Source organism: Pelobates fuscus, chromosome 2 (genome assembly GCF_036172605.1).
Source record: "Pelobates fuscus isolate aPelFus1 chromosome 2, aPelFus1.pri, whole genome shotgun sequence".
NCBI lineage: Eukaryota > Metazoa > Chordata > Amphibia > Anura > Pelobatidae > Pelobates > Pelobates fuscus.
The window spans coordinates 122,449,209-122,463,205 of NC_086318.1; the positions used below are offsets into that span (position 1 = coordinate 122,449,209).

Sequence of the window (13,997 nt, forward strand, 5' to 3'; positions counted from 1 at the left end):
ATCTAATACACTATGCCCCTTCATTCTAATTTAATACACTGCCCTCTCACCCCCAATTTAGCCACTGCCCCCTCTCACCACTCTAATACACTGTTCCCACCTTCGCCCTAATTTAATACACTGCCCTCTCGCTCTCCCAAGTCCCTCTTCTCCTACCTTAAGTTGAGCTGGCCGTCCTCCAGTTCCAGCCCTGCTCTACTCTGCTCAAGCAGACCAGACTCATCTGGCACTGCGAGAAGGAGGGAAGGGGGAGTGACTTACGTGCCAGACAACCACTCTGCGTTCTTGCGGTAACACGTGAACGCCAGTGGGAGGGAAGACCGGAAAGATATTTCCGGTCTTACGGCTGGCCACAGCCCAGGGCAGGTGGGCCGCAAGTTTGACATGCTTGTTGTAAGCCATCACAAGCTGATACATACGCGATCGTGTGTTTGTGTCTAATCATTCATATGCCAATTCTGTTTCAATAATAATAATGTAAAACTTTTCACAATCCGTCAGGTCGGATCTACTTCATGACAACCTACCTGCCTATGATTACAACATTAAGCACCTACTACAAAATACATAATGCACACCTCCCTCTCGCACGTCAACTATTCTCATGCTGTCCCTGTTAAATAAAATGCACACCACAAACATATGGCATTTCTGTAGAACCTTTCACAGTGTAAAAAGGTTGATCAACTTTACTGCTACACAGTTAGTAATCTAAGCTTGTGTCACTAAAATGAGGTTTAATCACAAATGCAAACTAACACTGACCTCCAACATTGTAGATCTTTATTTCCATGGTCTTGTTCCGCCCAAAATAATGTACTTTAATGTGTAACAATTACAATTATATAAAGTAATGAAAGAAAAAGTACCTCAAGTTGGCAGTCATTTGAAAATTATATTACAAAACAAAACGAGAAAAAAACAAACACACAAAAAAATGGTCACCCAAATGAAGTTTAAAAAATATCTGAATACACTTTTTTAAACAGGGTTGGAACATTTCATTTTACAAATATGATTAACATGAACAAAACATCACAAAAGCTTGCAGACAACCAGCAAAAAATATTGGGTACAGTTTAATCAGAAGAAACATGCGATCATAAAAGAAAATATAACAATTTGTACAGAACATTTCATTGTAATACAAAACAAAAAAGGGAAACAAAACCTAAATTGCGCCTATATTTTATTTTTTAAGGAAAAGATATGTTAGAAAAACCCTACCCTCCCCCAAAAAAACAAAACAAAAACAATAAGAGCACCCACATACACAGATCAGTTTCCAATATGCTTGGAAGTTTATGTGGGACAACCAAGTGAAGAAGTGAACAGTGCGATTACAAATCAACAACATATAAAGTAATAAATACAAATGACATGAACAAACAAAATGAAAAGTCAAAACACGGACGTGATTGTCTAAAATTAAAATGTCAATACACTGATTTGGCAAACATTGAACTGTAAGACATACTAGTGGCATCAGAAATGGAAAATGACCCTTTAATGACTTAACGTCTCTTTAAGTACTGAACATTGCAAGATTCACAATATACACATAATTTCCTTCTTTTTTTTCCCCACAAAGCAATTAAGACATAGCTAAGGAAAGAACAATTTATTCCCTGTTATTTTTCTACATTAAGTGAGAATGTACATTTGTAAATAACTACATCTGTCTTAAAATGGTTTAAACACATGAAGCTGTGTTATACAAATTGTCTACATCGAAGCAACATTTTTCAAACATGTGATAAATCACTGGGTAAAATAAAAAAAAAAATAAAAAAAAAAAAAGGATTTCATTTTTTTATTTGAGTGCTTGTACTGTATGTGTGTCAAGTCAACACAATATCAGCTGGAAGACCCCTTTCCATCCAAAAGTCCAAAAGTTCCTCTTTTCATTATTAATATTTTTTATGTTTTACATTTTATTTATCATTTTTTTGCTTAATGTCGCTCTGAAAATCAGCAGCTGCCTTTTGCTGTGCAAAATGAAAACAATGAGAATAAATAGTTTATTTTCTTTAAAATTATTCCATTTAAGGTCACCAGAATTGACCCTGCAGGTAATAAGGCATCCTGCTCTGCGGCCTCTTTAAATAGTCACACATGAAAGAGCCATGCTAGTTATTGGACTAGGTCCTGATACAGTTGTGGCTCACACTGTCATACGTGGCTGATAGAATGCAGAGCAGTGGATTCAGACGCAGCTCTTGCCATGTTGTGCCACATGCTGGAGGAATTATGGGATGCAGTGTGGAGCGATTCCTGATCAGATAAAGAGAGCATCATTGCATATGCCTATTAGAAAAGGGAAACAAATAGCACACAGTTAAAATAATCTAAGCATAATGATAAACGTATATAAAAGCATTGTGACTTCTACGTTTTTCTATATCATAGGATTTTACTAAACGTCAAACAGAGGCAAAATATAGGACAATTAAAGGAATATACTTTGTATTATGTAGGACTGCAGTATTTGCCATTTCCCCATCACTCACAACGAATCATAAGAAAAGGCGTTGCCTTGTGCCTATGGCATCTCAGATAACATGATTTTTCTTGGATTCCTGTTTTATACTTTAGCACATGTTCATTTTCTGCCTGTTTAAAATTAGTATAAGTGGCATTTGTTAATGTGGACTGTTACTCTGGAATGAAGTTCAGTAAGCTTCCGGCAAAATTACACGTCCACGTGAACGCATCCACAATACTGCCAAGTATAATATTACTGTATGACTGCCCTGCTCTTAAATCCGGTCTGTCACCATCTGGGGTCTATGCATATTTGCAGAAACTCCCCGATAGTGATATCACACCGCATGTTTAAGGATTTTTAAGGAAGGATCAAACTTCCTCCTAAACGGTTTCCATACAACCTGAAATTAGGAGTATTTCCAATGTCATGAAATATACTTCATTACCGTTACATGCCACAAAATTTTGTCCTTTGTGTTACCCTGAAAACCACGTGTCACCAACTCTTGAGGAATGCAGCCCAAATATTCTACCCCTTAATAACTCCTTAATACAGTGAGGCGTCATTTAATTACTCCAGAAAAGCAAGTTAATGGGACTCAATATAGAAAACAGATATTGCACTTTTAAAAGAGGATTTATAAAAAAAGGTAGTCATGATACCCACAAAAAGAAAAGAAATTAGATTAAAATTAGATTTTTTTTTTTTAAATAGTTACATAATTAAAAGGACATTGACCTATGTAGACATGTATTAGTAAAAATATATTTTGACTTTTTGGATGCATTTAGGATGTATATGGTAGTCTACTTACTACCCAGTAAATATGGGAGTTTAATCACAGAGCTAATGTGTGTGTTAGCTAGATTGATATATAAATGCAGTAATTACCTGGGATTTGGATTTTCTATACAATGGTTGTTTTAAATCCTCAGGCAGGTGAGAAGCTGTGAAAGGTGATAAGTCAGAGTCATTGTATGGAGTTTCCTCCATTTTCCTAATTTTTAGGCTATCTGTGAAGTGCCTTATGTGGTCCAAAGCAGACAGGCCAGACTTGAAATCTTCGTCATCAAACCTAGGACAAAAAAAAGTGAACATGAGTAACGCTTACATTAGGACTCAAAGTGATGAACGAATAATACAGTTTGATATTAAACAACAACTAAATGTTCTGAAAAATGAAACCGCGTATAAATAATTTTATATTTTTAATAAAATAGTAATTTGGAGAGAAGCCTCTCATTTCTAGAGGTAATTAAAAATATATTTTTATACAACCATAAAAATAATCTCATGGCAAAATATTTATTGCTACTAAAGAGGACAGACGATCACACTGATATCAAGTTGGTACTCTTCAATACATAACAATTTAGACCGGTCTCCTGATATTTATCGACATATTAACATCTGCTATACTATTCCAGTGCTTTTCTACATCACTTTTAACATTGACAAAACGTACAGAGCCCTTTTCACGATTTCTGCAAACACAAGCTGCAGCAATCCTACTGAAAGGGTGTTATTGACACGTTAACATGGCTGAGAAACTAGGACATTTCAACACCTCAAAGTTCTTAAAAAGAACTTTAGGATATTTTTTTCCTAACAAATAACCAAGAACGCAAAATATTTATAAGTGCTTGCAAGAACGAGCATCACAAACACTCCTCCGGATTTTATGACATGCACAAACTACGTATTATCATCAACGTTGTACTTGGCGGTCTGTAACCCTAAACCCGACAGCAATAGTTTGACATTGTGAGATTGTTGATCAAATCACATTTTAGGCTAGGTTAGACAATAAATGCAGAGGGGGTGGGGGGGGGGCACATATTATTAGGAAAACAGAAGTCAGATGCCACAGGTAGATAATAATGTGTGAAAAAAAGAGGGCCAAGCACACTGAATATTATCCACTGATGATACTATCTTTTGTCTTTAGGAGCATGACTGGTAGCGAAACGGTTTGTGAAATCTGAATAGTGATTGCTCCAATAACTATAACACAACACCAGACAAAAGTTAGAAAACTAAAATAAATGGTTACCAACTCCAGATTTTAATTTAGGACTAGCTGGTCGTACTCATTACTTGAGGCATCTGGCTTTGAAGGAATTTGCTGGTACTATTTGAAAACATCCAAATATGGTACAGCATATACATGACTACTAAGAAAAATCGAATCCTCGGTAGTGGTAAAATGTTGATTGACCTGTTCTAAATTGAGGATGTCGGAAAATAACATGAAAGTGGCACCAACCTGCTTGGAGATACTTTGCAGTTTATTTCAACTTTACTCGGTTCATCATATTCATCGACACTGCATTTTTCAAGTATGCTACTTGTGTTGGGCTCTGTCAGTGCTTTTCCTGTAATATCACTCTCTTCATCATCTTCGTCAAGAATCGCCTCGTCCTCTATCTCGTCATCGTCCAGTATGTCAGAACTCTGACCGGTGAGCATGATTTTATCATGGTTCCCATTCATTCTATGATGGTAAATAAAGAAATAAATAAAATGAACAGCTGCAAATGTAACCAGAAACTAGATACAAAATATTTTAGATTAACTTCATTTTCAATGGCCATTCTAGACACCAGCAACACCTTTATGATTTGTATTGCTTTTGGCCTAAATAATTAGCTGTAGTTTTTTTGAATTTACAATTTTGTATCGGTAGAAATCTGTGTTTCAAGCTTTGCAGTGCTGGGATAAACCGTTTGCTATAGACTACAATGAGAGGGTCCGAAGCTACTTCCTGCTACTTGTTTTCACAGCCAAGGAACTAAAATGTATTTATTTTTATTGGTTATCATTGATTGGTTTTGCGTATTTTAATTAACCCCTTAAGGACCAAACTTCTGGAATAAAAGGGAATCATGACATGTCACACATGTCATGTGTCCTTAAGGGGTTAAAAGCAACTGCAAAGAAAAGAATAGGTTAATTTCAGCCCAGAGTGCCAATTTAAGTATGAAAACAGTCTCTGGTATATTCAAGTATGGATTCGTCAAACAGAGATATATAGCATGCATATCTAAGTATTATTACCGGTGTACAAACATGTGACCGGTGTACAAACAAGACACGCAATAAGGAACATATAAACACGTTGTTTCTGAAAAGCTAAACTAAATATTTTGGTTACTTTTAAGTTGATTTCTCTAATCCCAGAATTTGTGTATCTACCAAGACCCAAGGAGGGTGCTTTTCAATGGGCTTATTTTCTTTTCAGGAAATCATCTATTTGCTAAATTATCTGTAACCACATTAGGAATGATTCAGTAATTCTCAGAGTTAGGTATCGCACTTCCCAGACAATGGGCTTCCTTGGATGAGTAAGAGGAACCTATTTTGGGACTATTTTTATACCATATATCTTTTATCCATTCCCTGCAAACCCAGGAAACATGGAATGTCAACACTATTAAATAAAAAAAGGAGCAATGTAAAAAAAAAAAAAGTCAGGAAATTATTTATTTAAAACCGAAAAGCTGAACAAGCAACAAATTCACCCAGCCTGGATAGAAAGCAAAACAGGATAATTGCTGGCACTGTCGAATCACATAGTGACTCCCTCCATCTTTTATCAGAGGGAAATGACAGAACATCAAGGACCACCAGAGCAAAATGAAAATACTGTATAACTAGGTGGCTCTAGCAGAATAATGAAGCTTGTTACTCTACATCACATTTCTCAGGAATGATCGCTGTGTGGATTGGACCCAAAGAAAGGAAAGCTTTGTGATTAAGTAAACAGATTTGCTAATTATGCCTCCAAGTTCAGTAATTTGCCAAGGATAAAATATCCATCAAGTGTAGTCAGAATGCAGAATTCTAGAAAGGAAATACAGAATGACCTCATGACCCACACTTCTTATTAACTTCCTGTTTAGAGACATGTTGTGGCCAGATGTTAAAAATAAGACACCAATCAAAACATAAAACAAACCTAAAATAAAAAAAATATATAAAAAAAACCCAGGGACAATAAAAGTTTAACTAGTATGGTCCAATCAAGCTTTCGTGATTAGCTTTCTATCGATGTTTTACTCTAGCGGTAATTGGTATGTTTTTTTAGGCATTCTATAAATCTAAGTTTGTTCTTTTACTTACTGTATAGCTTAACATACTACATACTTTATTCACTGAAGTGTGATTTTTTGGGAATTCACATTAAAAAACATTTTTAGTAGTATAATCATCCCCTTATTTTCACATTGATTATGTTACTTTTAAAATATTGATTGTTACTTTTAAAATATTGCCGTATTCCGTCTGATACACATCTTCCTCATTTGTTAGAAATATTAAATTACACAAGGTGTAGGTTTAATGCAAACTATTGTTGACCATTGGAGGTTTCTGACAGATGAAGTGTCATTGATTCTCTACCTGTCTTCCGAATTCAATGGCGATTGCTTGCTATGGCTGCTGTTCCCGATGAAATTTCTTATTTCAGTGAAATAGGAATCCTCTTTGTCATCTAAGATCGCACCCGTGCCTTCTATCTCTGAGTGAGGAGAAGATGCTGCAGTACCTAGGAAATAAAGAACAGTTTAGTAAGAGACAGTGGGCAAGCATTTTTATACAAACACATATAAAACTACTTTTGATTTTCAATTTACAGAAAAGGGTGCACACTGTCAGCATTGTGGACAGATCACATTCGTATGTCCTATTTAAAAAAAAAAAAAAAAAGAAACCCACAGTATTTATGGAAATGAAATGCCGCTGCCAATCACTAGACAGTTAGTATTCTACTAGCAGGCTTGATTTTAGAACAGAAAAACCAGTACGAGTCGTAACAAAACTATTCAAAATTAATTTACAATACCATACAGGGTCGCACAACATTAATCTTCTCTAATGACATTCAGACTGATAAGAATTTTACTCTAACATCTTACCCGATATGTTGCCATTCTCATGTTTTTTTAAATGCCTGTCCAAGTTGGTTTGTTGACCAAAACACCGGTCACACAAGTGACATTTGAATGGTTTTTCTTTGTTGTGAATGTTTCGGACGTGTCTCTGCAGATTTGAGGAGATGCTGAAAGATCGGTCACAATATTTGCATCTAAAACCAATGAACAAGAATGAATGAGTTATTATATATTGAAACCAGCTGAGTAAGAAGTACGGTTCCCATGCAACTCAGTTGGTAGGCTTTGAAACTAAATAGCTCATTCAATACATGACCCAAGAGGGATTTATAAGAACTAAACCAGTCATAAAATCCCATGAGCAAGCTTTGGTATTATAGTGTTAGTAAAGTTGTGTTCTGAAATAAATATATAGTGTTTTACTAAGAAGAGATTTCTCTTTTTTTCCAAGTATTTTATTATTAGGACGAAAAAATGTGAACATGGAGACAAGTTCAGAAATTAGTTTTAATTACTTGCCTTTTATGCATTTTATAGATGCAAGCACCTCTGTACATTGGTAAAGTTGACAATGAATGAAATAAAAAATACTGATCCATTATGTCAAACCTGTTTTTGACTCATTTATTGGTGTTAACATCTTAAAAGGAACAGTTTAGGTACCATAACAACTTCACTTAAATGAACTTGTTATGGTGTCAAGAGGCTGAGAGCGGCCCATTCATAAAACTGGCTTGAAAAAGATACGTTTCTTTTCAAGCCAGTTTTATGAATGGAGAATCACTGATTGGCTGAGAGCGTCAGCTGACTGTTTTCAGCCAACCAGCGGCGCTGCTGCCCAATTCTACAAGAGCCTTCTGGTTTCTTGATTCTGAGAACACAGAAGGGCAGAGAGGCAGGGAGATTTGGAACTAGAATAAGGACTTTGCGGTTAAATTGTTCTATACGTGAGCCAGCGCCAGGGGCCTGCTGGCACCATAACAACTTCATATCTATGAAGATTCTATGGTGCCCAGAGTGTTCCTTTAAATGACTACATCTAGAATTCAAATTATTGTTCCTCATCTGGTAATAAACAGATAAGAGCAATCTTATGGCAGTCCCTGTTTCAATTACAAATAGATCGAAACTCCTCCAAATGTACTTTTTTTTTCTCAACTGAATTCATCTTCTGCCTGTATAAGGAGAGACAGTGTCCTATGCATAGGTGGACAATAAAATCATTTGTTTTCTGTAAATTAATAAATACCGTAGTTCAATTTTTTTTCAGCAGATTTCCTATATTCATTCTACTTTAATGATAAAAATTATACTATGAAAATGGATCATCCATATTTGGTAAGCTATTAGTGAACGCATGTACTGCCAAAGGTGGTTTGCATTTTAAAGATTGGAATGAATAACATGTGTTCTGAGATGGAATCACAACAAGAGCCAAAATCCTGTGCACTCCTAGTTCTAAGTGTCTTTCCATCCAATTTACTGGAGCAAAGACATCAGTATCAATACAGGCTTTATTTGCAACATACATTCTCTCTAAATGATACTTGGATGGACTCCTCAATGCGGAGTCAGGAACCAGAATAAGATGAACAATTTAATAACATGAAAAAAGATGTAACTAATAATGGAAAATAAAACATCTTAAGGAGTCATTAAAATAGGTATATTAGCAAGTAAAAAAAAAAATCAAACATTTCTGTAAATATACACTTCAAAATCAAGCAATTCCTACCGATAAGGCTGTTCCCCAGTGTGTGTCCGCAAATGGCGCGTAAGATTGGCAGATCTGGGGAAAATCTTTCCGCAATACCTAAACCAAAAGAAAAGATGAATTAAAAGACAACATTAAGTTTAAGTTATGTTCTTCTGCTACAACATTCTACCAATTATCCCACTAGGTGAAGAACATATATCAGATGGGTAGAATTCATTTTTATGCTCGGTACAGATTTATTCACAGATCAACTAAAGTAAAAAAAACTTTATATATATATATATATTATTTTTATAACTATGATGATGCTGTTTAAGATACATTCTTAATCTTCTTCTAGTAGTAGAGAAATGCACAAGTTATTCTCGAAAGTGAAAATACTAAGTGAATTTCAAATTTAAGGCTTGAAGTATTTCTCCAGTTAGGCCACGTTTACTTTGAATCTGAAACTCCATTTGAATCCTCACTTTAGTGAAGAACCCTGTTTTTTTTTTTTTTACAACGTGGGTGTTTTTTTTTACAAAATAGATGCATTTTCAGATAGCTTAGTGATTTCATGGTAATTATTTGCGAAGAATAATAAAAAAAAAGTCAGGGAAACCTATTCCATACCTGCAGGTGTACCGCTCTTTGCCTTTTCTGAGGAGGTTTTCTGGAAGGGCACTTGGAGATGCTCGGAAATTGAACATTGATGGAACCGACTGTATCAGTTCATTGGCCTCTGGTTTCAGAGTGTTAAAGCTCTCCAGCTTTTCTGCCATATTTTCTATAGCGGACATCTGAAAGACATAAGCAGTAAAAACTCTGGTTAATTTAATCGTTATCGTTGCTGGCATTTAGAATTTGAAGCATCAAAAGTCTATGCTTGGTGGCCAGCAGTTATAAATCCATCTGTAACAATCCCTAGCTACAAATAGCGCTAACTGGAGGGTTTATGCAGTTGGAGTAGGACCGTCACTTCTCTGCAAATTAAACCACTGAATAAAAAACCATTGACTATTACTTAGAACTTATGTTAGCCTTTTTTATGCATTGTTGTTTTTACACATATTACAGATTTAGTATATTACATCACAATCCACTTCAGACCTGGCACAACCAGGGCACATGTTGCAAATGAGGAGGGGAAATAAAAACATTGTTTCATTTCGCCATTTCTCTTTATGCTTTTTCTATGCTGACTGCCACGTGCAAAGAGCAGTTTATAGCCATGATTGACGGGGAGCCAAGATGGAGGCACCCAGTTGTGGATGTGGATTTCTGCATTTAAAGTTTATTTTTCACACCTCACAAATACATTTTTTCTTAACTAAAAATATCAGTGAATATACCATTAAAAAGGGAATGGACAGTTCCCCTTTAATAATGTGTAAGAAAAAAAAAAAAGCAAGCATGTTTTGCTTTTACCAGTGAAAACTCATATTTCTCTATTTTAATAGAGTTGCTCAACATTCTCAGTTGATGGACATTTTTCATTGGAGAAAAAAAAAAAAAAGGTCTCACACATTAAAGAAAATCTCACTTTGGCAGTTAATTTGTAGTCACTAGGTGATGAAATTATAACCCTTGATTACAGTATATTAAGAAGCAATTTTAACTTTGACTATTCATATTTATGCAACAGGAAACCTAAACAATACATAAATGGTTCAAGGAAATGCCTTAAAACAGGGGTGCCCAAACGGTAGATCCCTAGATGTTGTAGAACTACAACTCTGATGCTTTGAATGCTTTTAGAATGACAAAGCATCATGGACATTGTAGTTCTAAAACATCTAGGGATCTACCTTTTGGGCACCCCTGCCTTAAAGGATCACTAAAGTTACCCAGACCATTTCACACCCTCAGCCACTAAATGCACTTCCCCTGTGAGAACCAAATTCTCCAATTCTCAAACTGTGCTCCTCGGGAGCATTTGATTGGACCAGAGCGGCAATTTGCCGTTCATGCGCACTAGCCTCCAATGCTTACCTATGTGGAAGAACTGGGTGGGCTGAGATCAATCTTGATGATCTCAGCCATGAAGGTGGTTCATCAATGCAAAGAAGAGCACAACTTATGAGTAAAGGCAAGTTAAATTACCTTTTTATTGCTTACAGTTGGGGGCGGTAACCACTACAGCGTTTAGTTTGTGTTCCTAAGGCTATAGTATTCCTGTAAAAAGTAACACTTTGAGCTTTTTGGTTTTTTTAATTGTCGACAGCACACGCATTAACACACATTCTATATTTGTACATATATACACACACACACACACACACACACACACACACACAACTTAGTTCCATATACCATAAACTGTTACGATACAGTCCAACCCTAACCATTAAAATACTTAGAAACAGCAACTAGGCACTTGATTAAATGTGCTCACGTAGCTATTAATTCCTCCCTTTCTGTCTTTATATCCCCAGTAAGATACACTTTGTATTTTACTGCCATGCATACAGCTGATCCGTTGCCAGTTCATTTTCTTTCCACACAGGTGGTCTGTTGAATAACAGATGTCCTTTAAAATATAATTAACAAGACAAAAAGCTCTCTGCATTGCTTTGTTCAAAAAAATCCTACATAAAGGACAAATTCCATGCTAAAAAATGGATGCAGTAAAAATATGCTCGGTTTTCCAGTAAAAAAAAAATCTATTCACCAAGGCGTGTTAGGCAATAGAGCAACGAGTTTCTGTTTCTATACAAATAATAAAATATAAGAGGTAATAGTTTGTAGTTTGGTAAGCATATAGAAAGGAATACTAATGAATGTGGCAATTGAGCAAAAATGCATTTTTAGTACTCGTAGCTTTGCGTCACCTGGAGAACTTTCAGCCAAAAAATGTTTTACCAGTAAATTTCTTCACTGTTACGCTGAATTCGTTATACAAATAAAAAAATAATTAAAAAAAAAACACAACAGGATGAAAAGAGTCACTTAAACCTCTAGCATCTTAGGGGTTAAAACATATTTACTCACATATTCGAAAATAAACAAAGAAATGTGGTTTTCTAAAACCACGGAGAACTCAAGAAAAGTTGTAGACACCAGCCAAAAACTACACAATGATTTGTCAACATACGAGAAGAATACATGGAAAGGATGAGATAACCACACTTGGTTTTCTGTCACTGCACACAATGTTTTTTATGCCAGCCCCCAGAATCCTTGGCTGCAAAACATGCTCTGCATAATGGATACAATGTACCGGTAATCTGCTAACTATAATAAAGTATGGTATATGCCTGTTGGATGTCCGCCCACAGTAACTCCTGAACCAAGGTGGTGGCACAACATAAATACAGGAGTGGTTTCTGTAAATGTCTGCCTCCATATGCGGGTAGTACACATTCCAATAGCTTTCTCTTATTTATACAGAGAGTGCTAGGATGAAGCTACGGTTTTAAATTTTCTTACTAAACACATATCTATAATTAAAGTTTAGTATTTACTGCCCCTGGTATTTTTTTGGGTGTACACAAATTCCAGCTTCCTAACACAAACACACGAAATTTAATTTTACCGGAAGATTTGGCTTTCTTTTAGTGCGGTCAGAGTTATTGTGTTAACCATTACGTCAAGTTATAAAGCATGGTATATTTAGACTTTTTTTGAAAAGACTGTTTTGACATTGTCATTTTAACACCTAACCATTAATTTGTAACGATAACTCATAACCTCCATGTCATCACAGGAAGTATACTTGCAACTACCATTAGGCTTGTCAAGACGCTTAATTCTCACCCTAATCACTTTCTAAAATAGATCTTTAAAACGGCCATTAGATTTAGATCTGCCAAAATAATGGCACCAAAAAAAAAAAAAAAAAAATATTGTTTTAGCCCTTAATTTAGAATGCAATGGCCACAGCCTTGTGATAGCATTCATCAAATAGAAAGTTTGGCAGACTGGCCAGTAGGTAGAGATGTAGCAACTTGTTACAGGAGAAATATTTTTTTCCTGGTTTGTTTTTTTTGCCCCTATGACTTTCAGACTCTGCAAGCATAAATCAGCGACACCAAACTCAAAATGAAATTACAAATTATTCCTGGTCACACAATTTTCCACAAACAGAGGAGGGACATCACAACTACAGTCTTGTGTGAGGTTGTTCAAATGAAGGGGAAACAAAACAAACTACATTTTGTTCATGTACTTTAAAGAACCTTTTTTTTTTTCTCTCTTTTTTTTTTTTTATATATTTTGGTTTACAAAATGTGTGTTAATGAGAAACGAAAGTGATGTGCTGAACTGGGTGTAAAGCACGAGACACCACAAGAAAACTATTTTGTATCCACTGGCACAAAATGATGCTTTGAATGTGATGATAAAAACAATTGCCAATATGGAATCCGTTATAAATTAGTCTGCGCGTTTCGCAGATAATTTTACATTAATTTTTTTTATTTTTTTTTAAATACAACTGAGTATTTTGAGGCATCATTGATGGGATAATTGTAGAATACTAAGTGGCGACTATTTTTAATGTATGCTTTTTACCAAACACCCTTTGTGCTCCTGTTTTTGTAAAGAACAATTCCATTTATGATGAGTGTTTTCTTCTCTATAACCCAGAGCGTTGCCCTTCCAACCCGCACAGAGATTTTGTAATGGTAGTTACAAATTGCAGTGTACAGGATACCGTTCCCAATTTGCTGTGTGTCTTTCAAACGTAGGGCAAAGAAGAAAAAAAAAAATATCTAAGGGAAGTCAAGATACATTTACTTGTCATGTAACAAATAGGAAAGGCTTTGGATGCAGTGAGGGCTGCGGGCTTACACAGGTTTGATTCATAATCATGGCTTTGCTAAAACATTCTCCGCAGATTCGTGTGGACAGCACATTTGTCAACATGAAGGATCTTGACACGTACTGATCACAGGGCAGACAGCTTTGTAATGTTACCGCT

The 13,997-nt window shown here is 35.6% G+C and overlaps 1 protein-coding gene across 6 annotated transcripts in view; it reads right to left on the reverse strand.

The window, feature by feature from the left end:
- Window positions 1–766: 766 nt before the first annotated feature.
- Window positions 767–13,997, reverse strand: part of MECOM (MDS1 and EVI1 complex locus) — a 502,728-nt gene continuing 489,497 nt past the window's right edge. For all 6 annotated transcript variants that reach the window (XM_063442620.1, XM_063442618.1, XM_063442619.1 and 3 more), the window contains 7 exons: window positions 9,710–9,876; window positions 9,116–9,193; window positions 7,405–7,574; window positions 6,890–7,034; window positions 4,755–4,982; window positions 3,380–3,563; window positions 767–2,307 (listed from right to left, as the gene is read on the reverse strand). In XM_063442620.1, coding sequence (XP_063298690.1) covers window positions 2,173–2,307; window positions 3,380–3,563; window positions 4,755–4,982; window positions 6,890–7,034; window positions 7,405–7,574; window positions 9,116–9,193; window positions 9,710–9,876 — 1,107 coding nt within the window. In that variant the 3' untranslated portion in view covers window positions 767–2,172. The remainder of the gene's footprint in view (window positions 2,308–3,379; window positions 3,564–4,754; window positions 4,983–6,889; window positions 7,035–7,404; window positions 7,575–9,115; window positions 9,194–9,709; window positions 9,877–13,997) is intronic.